Source organism: Bombus impatiens, unplaced genomic scaffold (assembly GCF_000188095.3).
Source record: "Bombus impatiens unplaced genomic scaffold, BIMP_2.2 scf_0815, whole genome shotgun sequence".
NCBI lineage: Eukaryota > Metazoa > Arthropoda > Insecta > Hymenoptera > Apidae > Bombus > Bombus impatiens.
In genome coordinates this window covers 555,327-569,810 of record NT_177234.1, presented here as the reverse complement: position 1 = coordinate 569,810, position 14,484 = coordinate 555,327, and the positions used below count along the sequence as shown (strand labels likewise).

Genomic DNA, 14,484 nt, shown 5'->3' with positions numbered 1-14,484 from the left:
TTTTCTTTCTCCCCAGCTTTTTATGTTCCCCGTAAATCGGAAGAACGGACATCCCTCCGCATTTTCTCTTTTTCTCTTTTTCACCCTGTTCTTTCCTTTCTTTTTTTCTCTCCCCTCCTCGTTTCGACTGGTTTTTCCGAGCGCGTGGCGCGACTCACATCGCGTATAATAAACACACATTCGGGGGATCGTTAGTCCGCTGTCAGCTTCGGAATAAAACGGTCCCGTGCAGCCAACGTGAATCGAGAGCACGGGTAGTGGAAAAAAAAGTCGAAACAGATTATTAGACGGAAGGAACAGGTTTACAAAAAATTCGACTCACCCATGGAATGTAACAAGGGGATCGATCTGTGTATGCGATGAAAAAAATTTTTTTTTCCAGTCTCCTCTTCTTTTGAGAGCACGAGGTGTCATCGAACGAGAATATTAGCTTGCATACAGGCTTTTTTTTTTAGAAGTCACCTTTGAAGATGTTCCTCTCGGATTACTAATAATACGAGATGTTCTTTGTGGCATCTGGCCCGTGCCTCGTTCACGAGATCGACGATCGCTTTACAGATCCCGATCTCGGTCTTTTCATCTTCGTCTCTTTCTCCGATTCCCTTTGAGAGCCTACCATATCTTCGTAATGACCATCCATCGGATTTTTATTACCTTGGAGGACTGATCTGCCATCGAAATTGATAAGAACCTTCGTAAATATTTGCGATCTTGAAAAATCTGAAAATGCTAATAATGGCTAATGCTCGATGGCTTCGATCGTACGATGCCTTTCGGAAATCGGAGATACGACGATGAGGCGAAGCGAAACGGCGACTTTCTGGTTTCCGCGAAGGGCGCGTGGTCACCGCGCGGACACGCGAGAAAAAAGAAGGGAGAGAACGAAACCAATGACAGATCCAGATTCGACAGGACGGAATTGTAGATCGGTTACGAGCGACTCGTAACCTGATAAATAAGAAAGCCGGGGGTCACGGAACCATGAGAGGGGTCAACTATTGAACAATGTCGGGTGCGCGGCCTTTTCACCCCTGGGTTAATATGCGGGCGACTAAACATCAGCACCGGACAATGCAAGATTTATAGATGGAAGCATACGTGACCATTGTCCAGCCAGATTCCAGCCCTAGCTAGCGAAAAGATTTTCGAAAACGGCTGCTGCAGCCGTCCGTTCTGCCAAATTCGCGACGATTGCCGGGTGAGAAAGTCTGGAATCGTATTTTCACCCCATATTACAGAAAATCGGACACCCCGAGTGTGCGTGCGGCCTTAATGACTGGCCGGCCCTAATAACAAAACGTTCCAACGTATTTACTGATCGCAAAAATTGCGACCGTTCACTGAAACAAGCAAAAGGTTAGACTGTCCAGTACTTGCACCAGCGAGCTACGATATGAATCACGTACTGTTGTTGTTTAGTACTTGCTTTCTCTAGATCGCAAAATGTAGTGATTTGCCTTTTACCATCGTGGTGGATAGGCGTACAGTAAACAACAACGTAATCCGTAGCGCTTTACAACGGCTTTACGCTACCGGATAACGGTCGAGCATCATTTATGATGGAAGCGCGTAATCGGATTCCGTTTTTACGAAACGAGGAAACGGTGGCGTTCACGTGCAGCTCTGATCATTTTCATTTATAGGGTTTTTTTTGTATCGACTGGCGAGGGGCAAGTCAGCCCTCAAAGGGCGGAGCGTGGGGCCACTGCACCCTCCTGGCACCGCAAGTATGAAGGGTGGACAGGCGAGAGAAAAGAGAGATCGCAGGCTGGCCAAGGCGCACGCGTTAATTCTGGCCACTTTTCAAACGTCCTTACCCTGCTGCATTTTTTCCCTTCCCCTTTCACCGCCTATTCTCTTTTTCATTCTTTATCCTCTTCATACCCGCGTATTACCCGAGTATGTACCTGGAACCGCGTGTTTGATCGCACGCGCGTTCTTCCAAAATCCTGAAACCCCATCCTTTACCTCAAGGTAAAAACGAATAATTTCAGGAATAAAAAATTCATGTTTTTTTCCATCTACATTTGACATTTTTGAAGGCCATCGAAAGTAACCGAAATGTCTGTCCGAGCGATTTCTCGGAAAATCCGCAAAAAGGAACATCAAATACCCATTGGTGCCGACGCGGTTCTTGCTCGTCCTCCTCCCTTACTAGTTTTCCTCCCTTTTTTTTCTCTCGTCTTTTTGTTACGCTGCCTCGACATACGATACGACCCCAAGCGCGTGCTTTCCCCGTGATTTCCGCTTTCCGCCTCAGCTGCGTCTCTCTTATCCTATTTATAGAGCCATTTTACGTATATATCCGACGATCTTGAAAGGAACACGGAACTCGACGCGCGCGCGCGCGTAGGTGCCAGTAAATTTCCTCTGGATTCCCGAAGACAAGCGTCGGCTTGAGAAACCGCGCAGGAATCACCTTCCTTAACCACTCATTGCGCTTAATCGCTAGTCTAAGCTCCCTGGATGTCAGCGGGGATTAGCGGTTTCTCTAACGCTGTTAACTAATCACCAGAAGCTCTTCTGTGCCGTCGTTATTGCATTTAAAAAAAGAATTAATTCATTAAAGTAGGAAATGCGCTTCGAACGAGTTCAAACGGATTGTTCGTAAAAATGATAAAAATCGAATGAAACGGGCCTCAGGATCCATTGGAAAACTTCTTCTCTATTTTTTCCCCATTTCCTCCTGTAACTTGCGAGTTTTTGCAAATCACGAAGACGAAGGAGCAACACGTTGATGGAACGACGTTTAAACGGAAAGTTTTTACAAAGGACCCAAATCGTGGCCATTAAGAACGCGTTTTGATGCACTGTATCCGGACGGTCGTGAAAAGTAGCGTGGAGCGAGAGAAAAATACGCATAAAAAAGAGGAATCCCCCGGTGTAAATGAAATCCGCATCGTTTGGGACGATCGATCGATCTGCAACGTCATCGTACGATTGTTGACTGGTCGTGGATACCGACATATGGACGATCCTTAACGAGCCACGCGTTTTTCCAGAAAATCTTACTGTTGGAGCTGCTGCCGAAACATTGATCCATCGTTCACAGCTGCATTCAACGTAAATAATATTATAAAATAATGAACTACGTAGAATCGAACCGAGTAGGTTACTTTTTAATAGAGATATAATACTTATAAGCGTGTGTAGTTTGTGATCGAGTGTTTCGATGGAGGGTGATGTGGAAGGGTAACGGAGATTTCAACGATGCCGGCTATAAAACGCCCCTTCCGTGAAAAGATCACCTGTTACAGGGAGGGAAGTTTTAATTTTTTTTTACGTACAGCGTTGATCTCGCATTACAACCCGCTTGCACAATAGATATCAACCTGTTGAGAGAAGGGGAGCTTTTTTGCTTCTATTAGACGCGGTATATCACAGGGGAAAAGCATGGTAAGCGTGTGGAGTCGTTTTTTTTTTTCTATCGAGTTTTTGCGATCGACAAAAAACCATGCTGCATCGGAATCTTCTACGTTTAGAAGCAGGTGCAACTATGTGGTACTATGTGGATTTTATTATATTATCGGCGAATGTATTTTACTTTATCGTTTTCTCCATTTTGAATATATTTTTAACCCAAAGCATTTGAACTTTCCTCACCATCTAACTCCTCTTTTTCCTTCAGGTAGTCCTAACTACATTACGGTAGCCCACCATTGGTTGCGCATCCTTTACCTCGATACTTAGCGTTTTTGTCATTGAATAAAAAACATTCGGGAAATTATTTTTTCCTGGTATAACGCTTTCACTTATATCCAATGACAGACCTACACAAAGGATTATCTGTTTTTGAGTAGTATGAACAAGTTTCTAAGCATAGTCAAAAAAATACAAATGAAGATAATTCAAAAACCTGAAGGTTTTCTGTTGCTGAAAGGGTGCGGGGAGAGAGGTGTGGTAAAGCCCAGGTATCCTGTGGCTAATGTTCGTCCAGTCCTCGCGAATGCTTTATTATCGGTCGACAGAAGACCATTTCTTCTACTCGACTCGATCTACGCGGTTTTAGCCCGTATACGTGTTCGTGAAAGAAACGTTTGTAACCGAAGTCCTCGCGCGTGCTAACCCTCGTTATTTCGATAGGAAGTTTGAAAGAAAAATTACAAGGAGTCGCTTAGAACTCCTAATTCTATTTTCATTTTCTTTTTAACAACTTCCTATTATTTTAAATATTTTTATAATTTCAAAATAAATTTATTTGAAATGTATTTCAAAAGCCAACTGATCGATAAGAATTCATTTAAACAATTTTGTTTACTACTTAAAAATACAGAGAAAGTGTATTCCCAGTGTGATTTATTGTTATTGGTTAGTACAATGAACTCTTTTTCACATATATTTTGCAAAAGAAGAAACTTTCACCTCTATCTTGAAATAACACCTTCCATTTACACGTTCGCTTCCATTGCCTGTTCCTAATCTTCTTAATTGGCCTGTAGTCATAAATATATCAGAAATAAAGCTTCACAGCACACCTTCCTGGAATTGTTTATGTCGGTAATCGGTAATTAATACTAAACAGTGAAAGCCCCCAACAGGAGTTAGAATAACTTCATTTAAAACTAAATGTTCTAGGTCGAAGCCAAAAATATCAATATATTTTTCAGTAATCAATTTCTTCAATAAACTCCCTCATCCGGTAGCGTCCTCTCCATTAAGGGAGCAATAAAAACATAAATTTTCTAGACTCTATGGACATCGTTTCGAAAAGAATTAGTTTTGTTAAGTATGCGCAGAAACGAAGGGGCATACCTAAATAGAAAGTTACGTTTAGAATGATCGAACGCATTTGGAAGAATCCATAAAAATACTCGTGAAGCGCGCAGGACGTCATGGGGTTCGTAGCCACCCTCGCAAACTGCCACCGTTCGTTCCCTATCGCCGTTCAATCCCACCCCTTGCCAAATCAGAAATCTGCCGCTTCCATCCCGTCTCAACAGCGATGGCTGATACTCGGATCCGAGGTATCGTGAAAAAAGAACACATCGAACAAGCATTACGCTTTCCTCTCGTTTTGTCGATCGATCATTCCACTACGAAACGAGGCGGTCGCGGTGACTAACAACAATGGCAAATCGGGAACGCAAGGACGTACATAGAGAAAAATGAGAGACTTGGATGCCTCGCAATTTGCGTGGGACGATGGTAAATGGGACATACCTATCGAGATTCACTACATCTACGTACATATGCATATAGGTAATTCTATATGTATATGTTACGATGTAGAAATACACGTATGGTTTAACACGTTCTGTGCAGGACTAATTTTTGGTTACTTCCCGTTCAGACCGCGTGGGGCGTATACGCTCCACGTTACTACGATTGATAGTTTTGCTTCTAATATTTTTGCCTATGCCTTATACAATTTTTTTAATAATGCAGAAAACATAATTAACAAGAAAAGGGTGTATTGTTTAATATCAAACGAATAAATATAATTTTTAAGAAATTGTTTTAACAAACATATGGTTGAATATTTACTCTATTAGACGAGTCGGATGCTCCTACGTAATATTTTTTAATGATGTAAAAATTAATTTTTTTTTTAATTATTCGTTTTACAATGAAAATTCCAAATGGCTTGAACGGAAAGTTGAGCGTGAGGCGTATACGGAACGGATTAAATAAAAGCAATGTTTAGGAGTACAGAAAAATAACACTGTTTGTCAGTACGTAAGTAAACAATATATTTATCATTATCGTTATTACTAAGGCACTTGTTACCGATATAAAAATGTGTACGTCACAAATTATTGCCAATGAGCATATATAAATACTGATATTAAACAACTAATTGCTTCTCGTAGTATAATCTCAGATATTATGGATGTCACCCAAGGGGAGTTTCTTGACTTGTTTTCGGTTTCTGTTACTGTTATTCGACTGTTATTAACAAACGCTTTCCATTTCGTGAAATAACACTTATTTTTCTTCACGTTAAATTGAAGGCACTTTGTAAGAGGTCTCCGCCTCCACGCGATGCTCCCCCCGCCCCTACACATAACAACTAAATTGAGTTTAGACTAAAAGCAAGATACGGTATGGTAATATTAATATTATCGTTAACTAGCAATAAAAATAATACATTAAATGTATCTGACCTGCACGCCTGGAAGCTGTCGCAACGAGAGTAACGTAACGCAACGATTTCGTGATCCTTGTTAACGATGGTAACTTTTTTGGATCGCACTCGAAAATAGATCTTCGCGTTTAATACAAGCTTCGCGTTACGATCGAACATAATAACCATGAACAGAAAACATAGTAGACAACGATAGTAGAAAGAAAGATTTTGTGCCTCCCGACATGATTAAAATCACTATCGATATAGACTTCTCAAACTATGAATGCCTTCTTTTATACGTTTGTACAACAGCTTTATTCTTTATATAGCCATTCGCATTAAAATCGTTACGATATTGCTATACAGAAACGTTTAATATACCGATAATAAGGAAACAAGAGATACTCGTAATTCGAGAAAGGATATATATATATATATATATATATCATGTCTAATATCAAAAAAAGATCGCGATGAAACGATTATAAAAATTTTCTTCTTACAATGATTTTTAATGCAGATAACAGGAGCGTTAAGTCTACCGTGTTTTGTGTTGCTACACGTAATTACTATACAGCGATCGCTTTCCAAGTTTCAGTCGAATAATACAGATAGTAACACAAATATCGAACGAATATTACATGATCGTTTTATTACTTTATTAAAAAATAAAGAGGTCGAATATTCGTGCTGCTCGCACAGCTACCGTTGTAGCAGTATAAAAGATAAAACCAAGCGTGCGAATAACTACAAAACAAAAATCTAACTTGCGTCTCCGGAACTTTTCCTTACTGAGAGAAAAGGCAGGAGAGCTTACGGATTTTTCCTTCCACCTTTTTTGTGTTTTCATTTCTTTTCTTTCTTTTAATTTATCAATGAAATTCTATGATCTTCGATGAACGACCGTGGTTGGCAGACGTAACTGTGACGATTCGATAACAATGAAAATTCGATGATTAACAAGGAAACGTTAACAAGATAATGTTTTGATTATTTGAGAAAGATAACAGCTCTTTCTTCGAACTATAGAAAGAAAAAACGTAAAACATGGAATAGATCAGTCGGATAAAATTGGTGATCGCGTGATTGTTATCACTGGGGTACAGTACTTATCAACGTTATCGCCGCATTATTTCGGACTAACAAAAGAAAGTTACGTCAACCTCTGATATTTTTTTCCTTCACTTTTTTTCCTCTTTTTTCTTTTTCTTTCCCTTCTTTATATAACGTATGTATACACTTAAGCTGCCATGTAACTAAATATACATGTACGTCTCCTCTTTACCATGTCGCTTTGATTATTCGATAATAACCATTACTACTGGTTGTTTCGCGAGGAACATACAAAGTACAAGATTGACGGCCTCTTTTTTTCTTTCAATTTTCTTATCCCCAAGAACTAAGGGAAAGAAATACGCGAAAAATCCTTAAGGCTAAAGATATTTAAAGGTAATCTATAAACATCATATACTCTCCTTTTTTAATGTCCATAATATAACTGTATGTAGTATAAAACGTAAGAGAATTTTATAATCTAACAGTGATTTCAAAATACCAATAACTGCAATTTGTAACAGGTATAGACTTTACATATAAAAAAAATATATATATTCATTTTGTGTTCCCCTTTTCAAAGTATTTAAAAGGGTCTAAAAACGTGTTTGTCTATTTTAACAATTACCACATGTTCATATAAACATCTCGTATAGACGGACGGTTATTGCTTTAAAACATGACGATCAATATTGTCGTTCTAATCGATTGCAAAGAAAAGGCACTTCGTTTAAGCATATCGCTTGTAAAATAGTCTGAGCATTATCGACACTCGATTGCGGTGTACATGTGTGTCAATATGTATACACACACACACATGCGATTCGGAGAAATCTGTTTCGAATCTGAATCATACATGTAACACGACTTGTTCCGTATGCCAACTTCGAAGTATAGACAAGTGTCCGTGTGTTAAAAATGCTTCGATACTTTTAGACGTTGCCGTTGCTTCCGTAAACATCATATAAAGATCACCGCTATATGAATCGATGAATATCGAATAAAATATCATTTATCGAACATCATACTTTCTTTCTTCTTGTTCTTCCATTCTCTCTGTACATAGTGTTTTCATAATAATTGCACTTCGTCCTTATTTCATTCCACAAGTTTTCAATGTACGTTCACAAACTCCGTGAACACATCAGGTATGACGCTGTTCTTTTTAAATTTAAATCACATGCGAGATCCATGATCGTAAAAAAATCTGATATGTCATGATATCAGATTCCTTTTGTAAACCAACGTGATATAAATATAATTAAACAACAATTTACTTGTCTACTCCATACTATCGGGAAGTATATCGAGCTTTCTCCATTCATTGCGCTCTCCTCCATTGACCCGAACGGTACGCACATTAAATATTATTACTCATAATAAAATGAATAATATTCAGTTCTCTCTCTCGCTCCCTCTCGTACAATGCTTTAGTATAGAAATACAAACTTATATACAAAATGTTGTGGGGACAAATGCACTCATACACGCATACAAGCATACAAACACTCAAATACCCTAATAATAAGAGAGAAAGAGAAAGACCCGAATACATTTTTTACATACAAGATGTCCTAAAAATCTTAAAATACAACGTCACAGATTGTATTCTTCATTCAATTCCAACAATTTCGATTATTCCATGCAGCAGGTGGTAAAAAATGGTGGAGGAGAAAACTAGTTTCTGGAGAAGCCTCAACGATAATTACGGCCTGCTCAACATTCTCAAAAATTTCTTCAGGAAGACTCGACAAGCTTGCCATGAACACTAGATTTTAAGGCTTCGAATTTCACTATTTTTTACCACCTCTCATTGTTCAACAAGCACGATATATAACAAGAAATTCGTAGTATGGAATTCAATAAGAACTATAATCTTCCGAATTATCGTCAACATTTCTAGGACACCCTGTGAATGTTTCTGTATAGACATTTCTGTATATACGTTGAGCATAGCGCATTTTGTAATTAAGGCTCCATTCTACTTAAACTTTAAAATTTTTCTCGTTCACGTGCGTTTTTTTTTATGGAATAGTCGTTACTTTACTGGTAAGATCCTCTAGAATCGTTCCATTTAGTTTAGACGTATTGAAATTGCAATTTTTTTTTTAACGAATCGATTTCATAAATTGCTTGCCTGTCATAGACAATTCTTTCCTCCATACTACAGCCACGTCAGCACGTTTTCAGGTTTTGTCGTATTAGGGTTTATCAGCGATTGCACATCGTCCAAAATATCGCTACTGAAATCTTCACTCAGCTGGAAACAAAATTACAAGAAACAGGAGAGTGATATTTGAAACAGTCTTTGTAACTACTTTTATATATAAAGATTTAATAAATACCTGTAACGATGGAACAAGATCGTCCGTCGAATCGATATTATCGCTCAGTGTAGAGAGATCTGGGGTCTCCATGGGTGCACCACCATCTGTAGAAGAGAAAAGAAAGAAAGCTTTTAATATTACCGTATTATTGTCGAAGCGAGTTCAGGTGTGATAATGTTCAAGGAAAACTTTAAGCTCAAGTTTATGGAAAACAGACCGTTGTCTCTTCTCCTGAAATATTATCGCTTTACTTCTTGATTATTCTATCTTCGCTGATTTATAAACTGAAAAAATTGTGTTCAAGGTTTATGAAATTTTAAATTATTGTATGTAGAACTTAAAAAAACTCAATACATATTTGTTGTTTTCTAAGTAGGATTTTCATCATACTATTATAAATTTGTATTCTTTATATCAACGAGATATATGTGAGTTGATTAATTAAATTTGTTTGAAGAATGTAGATAGAACAATTAAGCATTAGGGCGACGATATCGCATATAAAAGAACATCTTACCACTGGTGCCATCCATGTTATCGTCGATGTTTGCAAGAAAATCTTCAGGTGTATGAGGAAGAGAATAAGCAGAACCAAGACCCAGACCACTGTCTGCGCTTTCCTGACGTGCATGTTGTTCGTTGATTCCCGATAAAAATGGGTCCATAGCGGCGTCGGTAGTGCTTTGTCGGAGCATAAGCTCTTGCTACAGATAGAAAAGACCGCGCGATATTATGAAAGACAAAAGAGAGCGATCAAACACTCGAATAAGTACTCACCTGACGTATAATTTCCTGTTGCCGTTGCTTAAGACGCTCGCGTTCCATCTGTAACGACTGAAGACGGAGTTTCTGTTGACACGCTTGCAATGTTTGATTACTCTGAATGCCACCACCTGTGGGTTGTTGTTGTTGAAGCCAGTTTTGTGGTAACATCGCACCTGAAGTCGGAGCCCTTTGTAGATGTGTAGCTAAAACAAAACATAACGGAGCTCGATACAATATCCGGTAAAAGTTTAACAATTCGTACGAAGAGAAGTACGAATTCTCGCATGAAAATAAAGACACTCGTCTATGATCGACCTTTGGAAGCAACCTACGCGATTTAGAGTGGGTCGATCGCAATGAAACTTACGGATTCTTGGATCGAACCACGAAGTGGTACGTGTCTGATGATTAATGAAGTAGATTTCTCCTTCAGGAGTACGCGCTTGCTCCCATCCGTCGGGCAATGGACCTAGAGAATTGGTAGCGCCGGTCGAGGATTTCCCATTGTCGACGGCGGCAGCCACAGCTGCCACGTTCGCTGCTGCCGCTGTTTTTCGTGGATCTTCCCATGTCGTGGTTCGCGTCAGGTGGCTGGAAAATAAAATTATAACACGTTCAGACGTCGTGCTATTTTGTACGTATAGCGTGGCCCCGTGCAGAAACTGAATACGCCACGGCACGTACAGTTATCCACATATAGTAGGCGCATTCTAAAAATAGTTCCATTCAAAAGACGACGCGAAGGAGTAACAGCAGGCGCCTAGCGGTAGTTAGCATACGAGTTTTAACGTCTCGAGAGAGAGAATAAAACGTATTTCACGAAATTTCCCCAAGGATCAAACCACTTTGTACCGTTCTTCCACGTCACGATCTCGTCGTCGATACGAAACAGCGATCGAAACGTTATGCTCTGTTATTCGCGGAAACGTTCGGATTCGTCTCCTTTATTTATTCGTCGCGTGATCGGTGGCAGGTCGAAGAATCAAAAAGTTAAGAAACAAGAAGCCACGAAATACACGTTCCAACACATCATGATCGTATTTTAAAGCATTTCGCGGAAACAGACGGCAGCAAAAGCTGTACCGTGTGTTTCTGCGTACGAATGAGCCCGAACTCCGTTTTGAGAAGTTACCGCACACACCGCGATCTGGCTCCGATACGGGACGAAACGGTGTAGCATGGGTCCTTGAAATCGTAGCCACGCACGGCCCGGAGCGTCTCTTCGATCGTCCAACTAATTCCTCCTACCGTGCGGGACGAGCATCGTGGTTAATTAAATGGCAAAGCATCGTTCGGCAACGGCAGCAGCTTAGCACACGGGGATGTGGATGGAGTCGTGGTCGTTTTATCCGAAACGGCTTTACTCGGCACGAAAACACTACGTCGTCTCTCGGTCGACAAAAATAACAGCTAATGGCTGTGATTGCCGATCTCGTCGTCTTCCCTCTACCTAACGTATTTACCTTACTCACGTGTCACTTTTCAGCCGGGAGGAAGTAGAAAACACTACACCGTGCACGACCGCCGCTCTTATTTACCTTCGTGAAACGAATACCTTTGCGAACCGATTACCTTGCCTGACTCCATAGAAATTTTAGACAACGATCGAACATGCGGCACGCTTAATACGACACCGTGGTTCGAACACCGAAATTTCCCAATCGGGCGATGTATATCGGGCCAGAACCATCAACCAACAGATTCATCCGCGTGGCAAATTTCGTGGACGCGTAGGAAGAAGATTGCTTTTCCAATGATAATTCTCGTAACCATTTAAACGAATACGTTCAAATCGCTTGTCACGAGTTCCTCGAACAGCAGCCGCCACCGATTCTCGAATCACCACGAACGCAGAAGAGTTCAGCCCGCTTTATATTTTGCCAAAAGTGTCACTCGTTTGCATTCCATGGACGATGACTTAATGCGTTTCGCTTAAGTCATCGGCGACGACATAAACAAGTTGTCTAAATCCGCATCGGGATATCGTGCACCGGTTCTCAGTATTTCCGAGCGAGAAACAAATCTTCTTACACGGTTAATAATACCCGCGGAACAGAACGCGTTTGACGTAGTTTTAACATTAAGAGCATTATCCAATCGAGATATATCTGATCGAGCGTGTTAAGCTGCGTCGTTTCCCGAGATCCGTCACCGGGCAGCCACGGATCGAGAAGGACACGAACAAAACACGGCTCGTCGATTCCTCTGACGCGATCTCCGGATAACGGCAGAGACGCGGGTTTACGATCGCGTCGATCGGTCAAGAAAATGTCAAATTTCCCTCCGAACTTTCGCTGAATGACGCTTTCCTCGATCCAATTAGACGAAAGGAAATCGGACAGAACGATCATCCCGATGAACTTTTCTCAGACGACTCTCGAAAGCGATGCTTTTCTTTGCCTTCTCCTATCCTTCCCCAGCTGCGATTCGATCGTACTGATCGATTCAGCTTCGAGAGAAACTCACGTTTCCTCGTTGATCAAAAAAATGACAGAAGAATCGTATAGTTACGATTAAAGTAATAAAAAGGAAGGAAAGGAAGAACAACGGGGCAAAGGAAAAGAAATTGAAAATCTATCTCCAGGATGCGTGATCGGCGGTGGCATAGCAGAATACAGAACGGCGGTGTGTTCCAAAAGCTACATGTCGCGGGTCTCTCCGGGAGCGGTTGGATGCGTTCCAAGAGAGTCCGAGGTAGAGAGAAAAAGAGAGAGAGAGAGAGAGGGCTAGGTGGCCGAGAGGCAAGGGTAGAGAAAGGAAAGAAGCGAGAAGAGGAAAAGAGGGAGAGGTAAGCAAGCAGGCAGGCAAGTAAGCAAGCAAGTAAGCAAGCTAGCAGGCAGGCTAGCAGGCGAACAGGCAACCAGGCAGCCAGGCAGGCAGCTCGAGAGCATTGGAGAATTACAAGAGGGTTTCTGTGTGGCGCACAGCATACGGACTACGATGTATTTTTACTCCGGACATCACGGCGCCGGACAACTCGTAAATAGACACTCTCGCACCGACGCTCTCTTTCGCTTGCCTGCTCTTCTCTCCCGTCGTCGTCGTCGTCTTCGTCGTCGTCGTCGTCGTCGTCGTCGTCGTCTTCGTCGTCTTGGTCGTCGTGGTTGTGCTCGTGGTCGTCGATGCACGATACTCGTTACATCCCTCCAGCACCCTCCCCCCTCGAAAAAGCTACGACCGATCCCCTTCCAAAAATGACATCCAAGTACCGAGTTAATACATGCTTTTAACGACCTACGAGAACGAACAACTGCCAGCAGAACCGCTTAACGAACAATGCTCGATAACCCTAGACATCGAGGCATCCTCCTCGCTTTCCACGCTGTTTCATCTTCTCTCTAGACTAGGCGTCGCGTCGGCTGCTCGTTTCGGAAATCGAGGCGATCCCTTGTTTTCAAAGTCAAGCGCGCGAAACATCGATAACGAACACCGAGCGCTCGATACGAGACAGTGCGAGAAAGCAAAGGCCTCTTTGAATGAACGGGGCTACGCGTTCAGACACGACACGCAGCGTATCAATTGAGAATCTTCGCTTCGAGAGTACATAAATTGTAGCCGAAGTACGTAGCGAACGGAACATCGCCGTCACGTCGCATGGAACAAATATGAAACAATATTCACGGGCCGATTATGACGTCATAGATGATATTTACGAGCCGACTGGAAACCTCTAACGATACACGAAATTTCCATTTAACTACGCGTCAAAATCATCGAAGAAAATCTACGAATATCGCAAGGATTACTAAAAACCTATGAACCTTTGTACGAGCTCGAAAAGATTGTCCAATCGAAAATAGTTTTCTAATCGACGTATCGTAGTCCCCTCCGACTTCGATTAGCCGCAGCGATAAGTTATTATTCGAATGGCTGACAAAATAAAACGCCTGGCAAGTCGCTTGAAAATCAACGACGAAGAAAACAGAAAAAGGACAGAACGGTGATCGTTAGTCGGAAAGCGGCGAGAGCGAGTCTCGCCGAGGACGCTCGGTCCGCCTTGAACTTTCGATACATTCGAGGTATTCCCGGAGATTTGTCCTCCTATCTGGCATTCGTGTTTGCAACGCAAGACTCTCTCTCGTCTACAGGTGTGTCGGGGTCTTTAGCCTGTCGAGTGGTCGAGTAAAAACTTCGATCCTTATGCGAACGTCTTAACGTTGTAACGCCTTTGCGGAAAAGAGCACGACCTACTCCTCGTTCCGTGGAAAACACCGATTACTATATAACGCGCATAATATTACCGATGCAACTGTTACGCGCGCGTGTACACAC

The 14,484-nt window shown here is 41.5% G+C and overlaps 1 protein-coding gene across 1 annotated transcript in view; it reads right to left on the bottom strand.

Moving 5' to 3' along the window:
• Positions 1–5,665: 5,665 nt before the first annotated feature.
• Positions 5,666–14,484, bottom strand: part of LOC100741078 (transcriptional coactivator YAP1) — a 15,238-nt gene continuing 6,419 nt past the window's right edge. The window contains exons 3-7 of the mRNA XM_012390583.3: positions 10,580–10,803; positions 10,225–10,415; positions 9,965–10,151; positions 9,466–9,551; positions 5,666–9,380 (exon numbers count right to left, since the gene is read on the bottom strand). Coding sequence (XP_012246006.1) covers positions 9,285–9,380; positions 9,466–9,551; positions 9,965–10,151; positions 10,225–10,415; positions 10,580–10,803 — 784 coding nt within the window. The 3' untranslated portion in view covers positions 5,666–9,284. The remainder of the gene's footprint in view (positions 9,381–9,465; positions 9,552–9,964; positions 10,152–10,224; positions 10,416–10,579; positions 10,804–14,484) is intronic.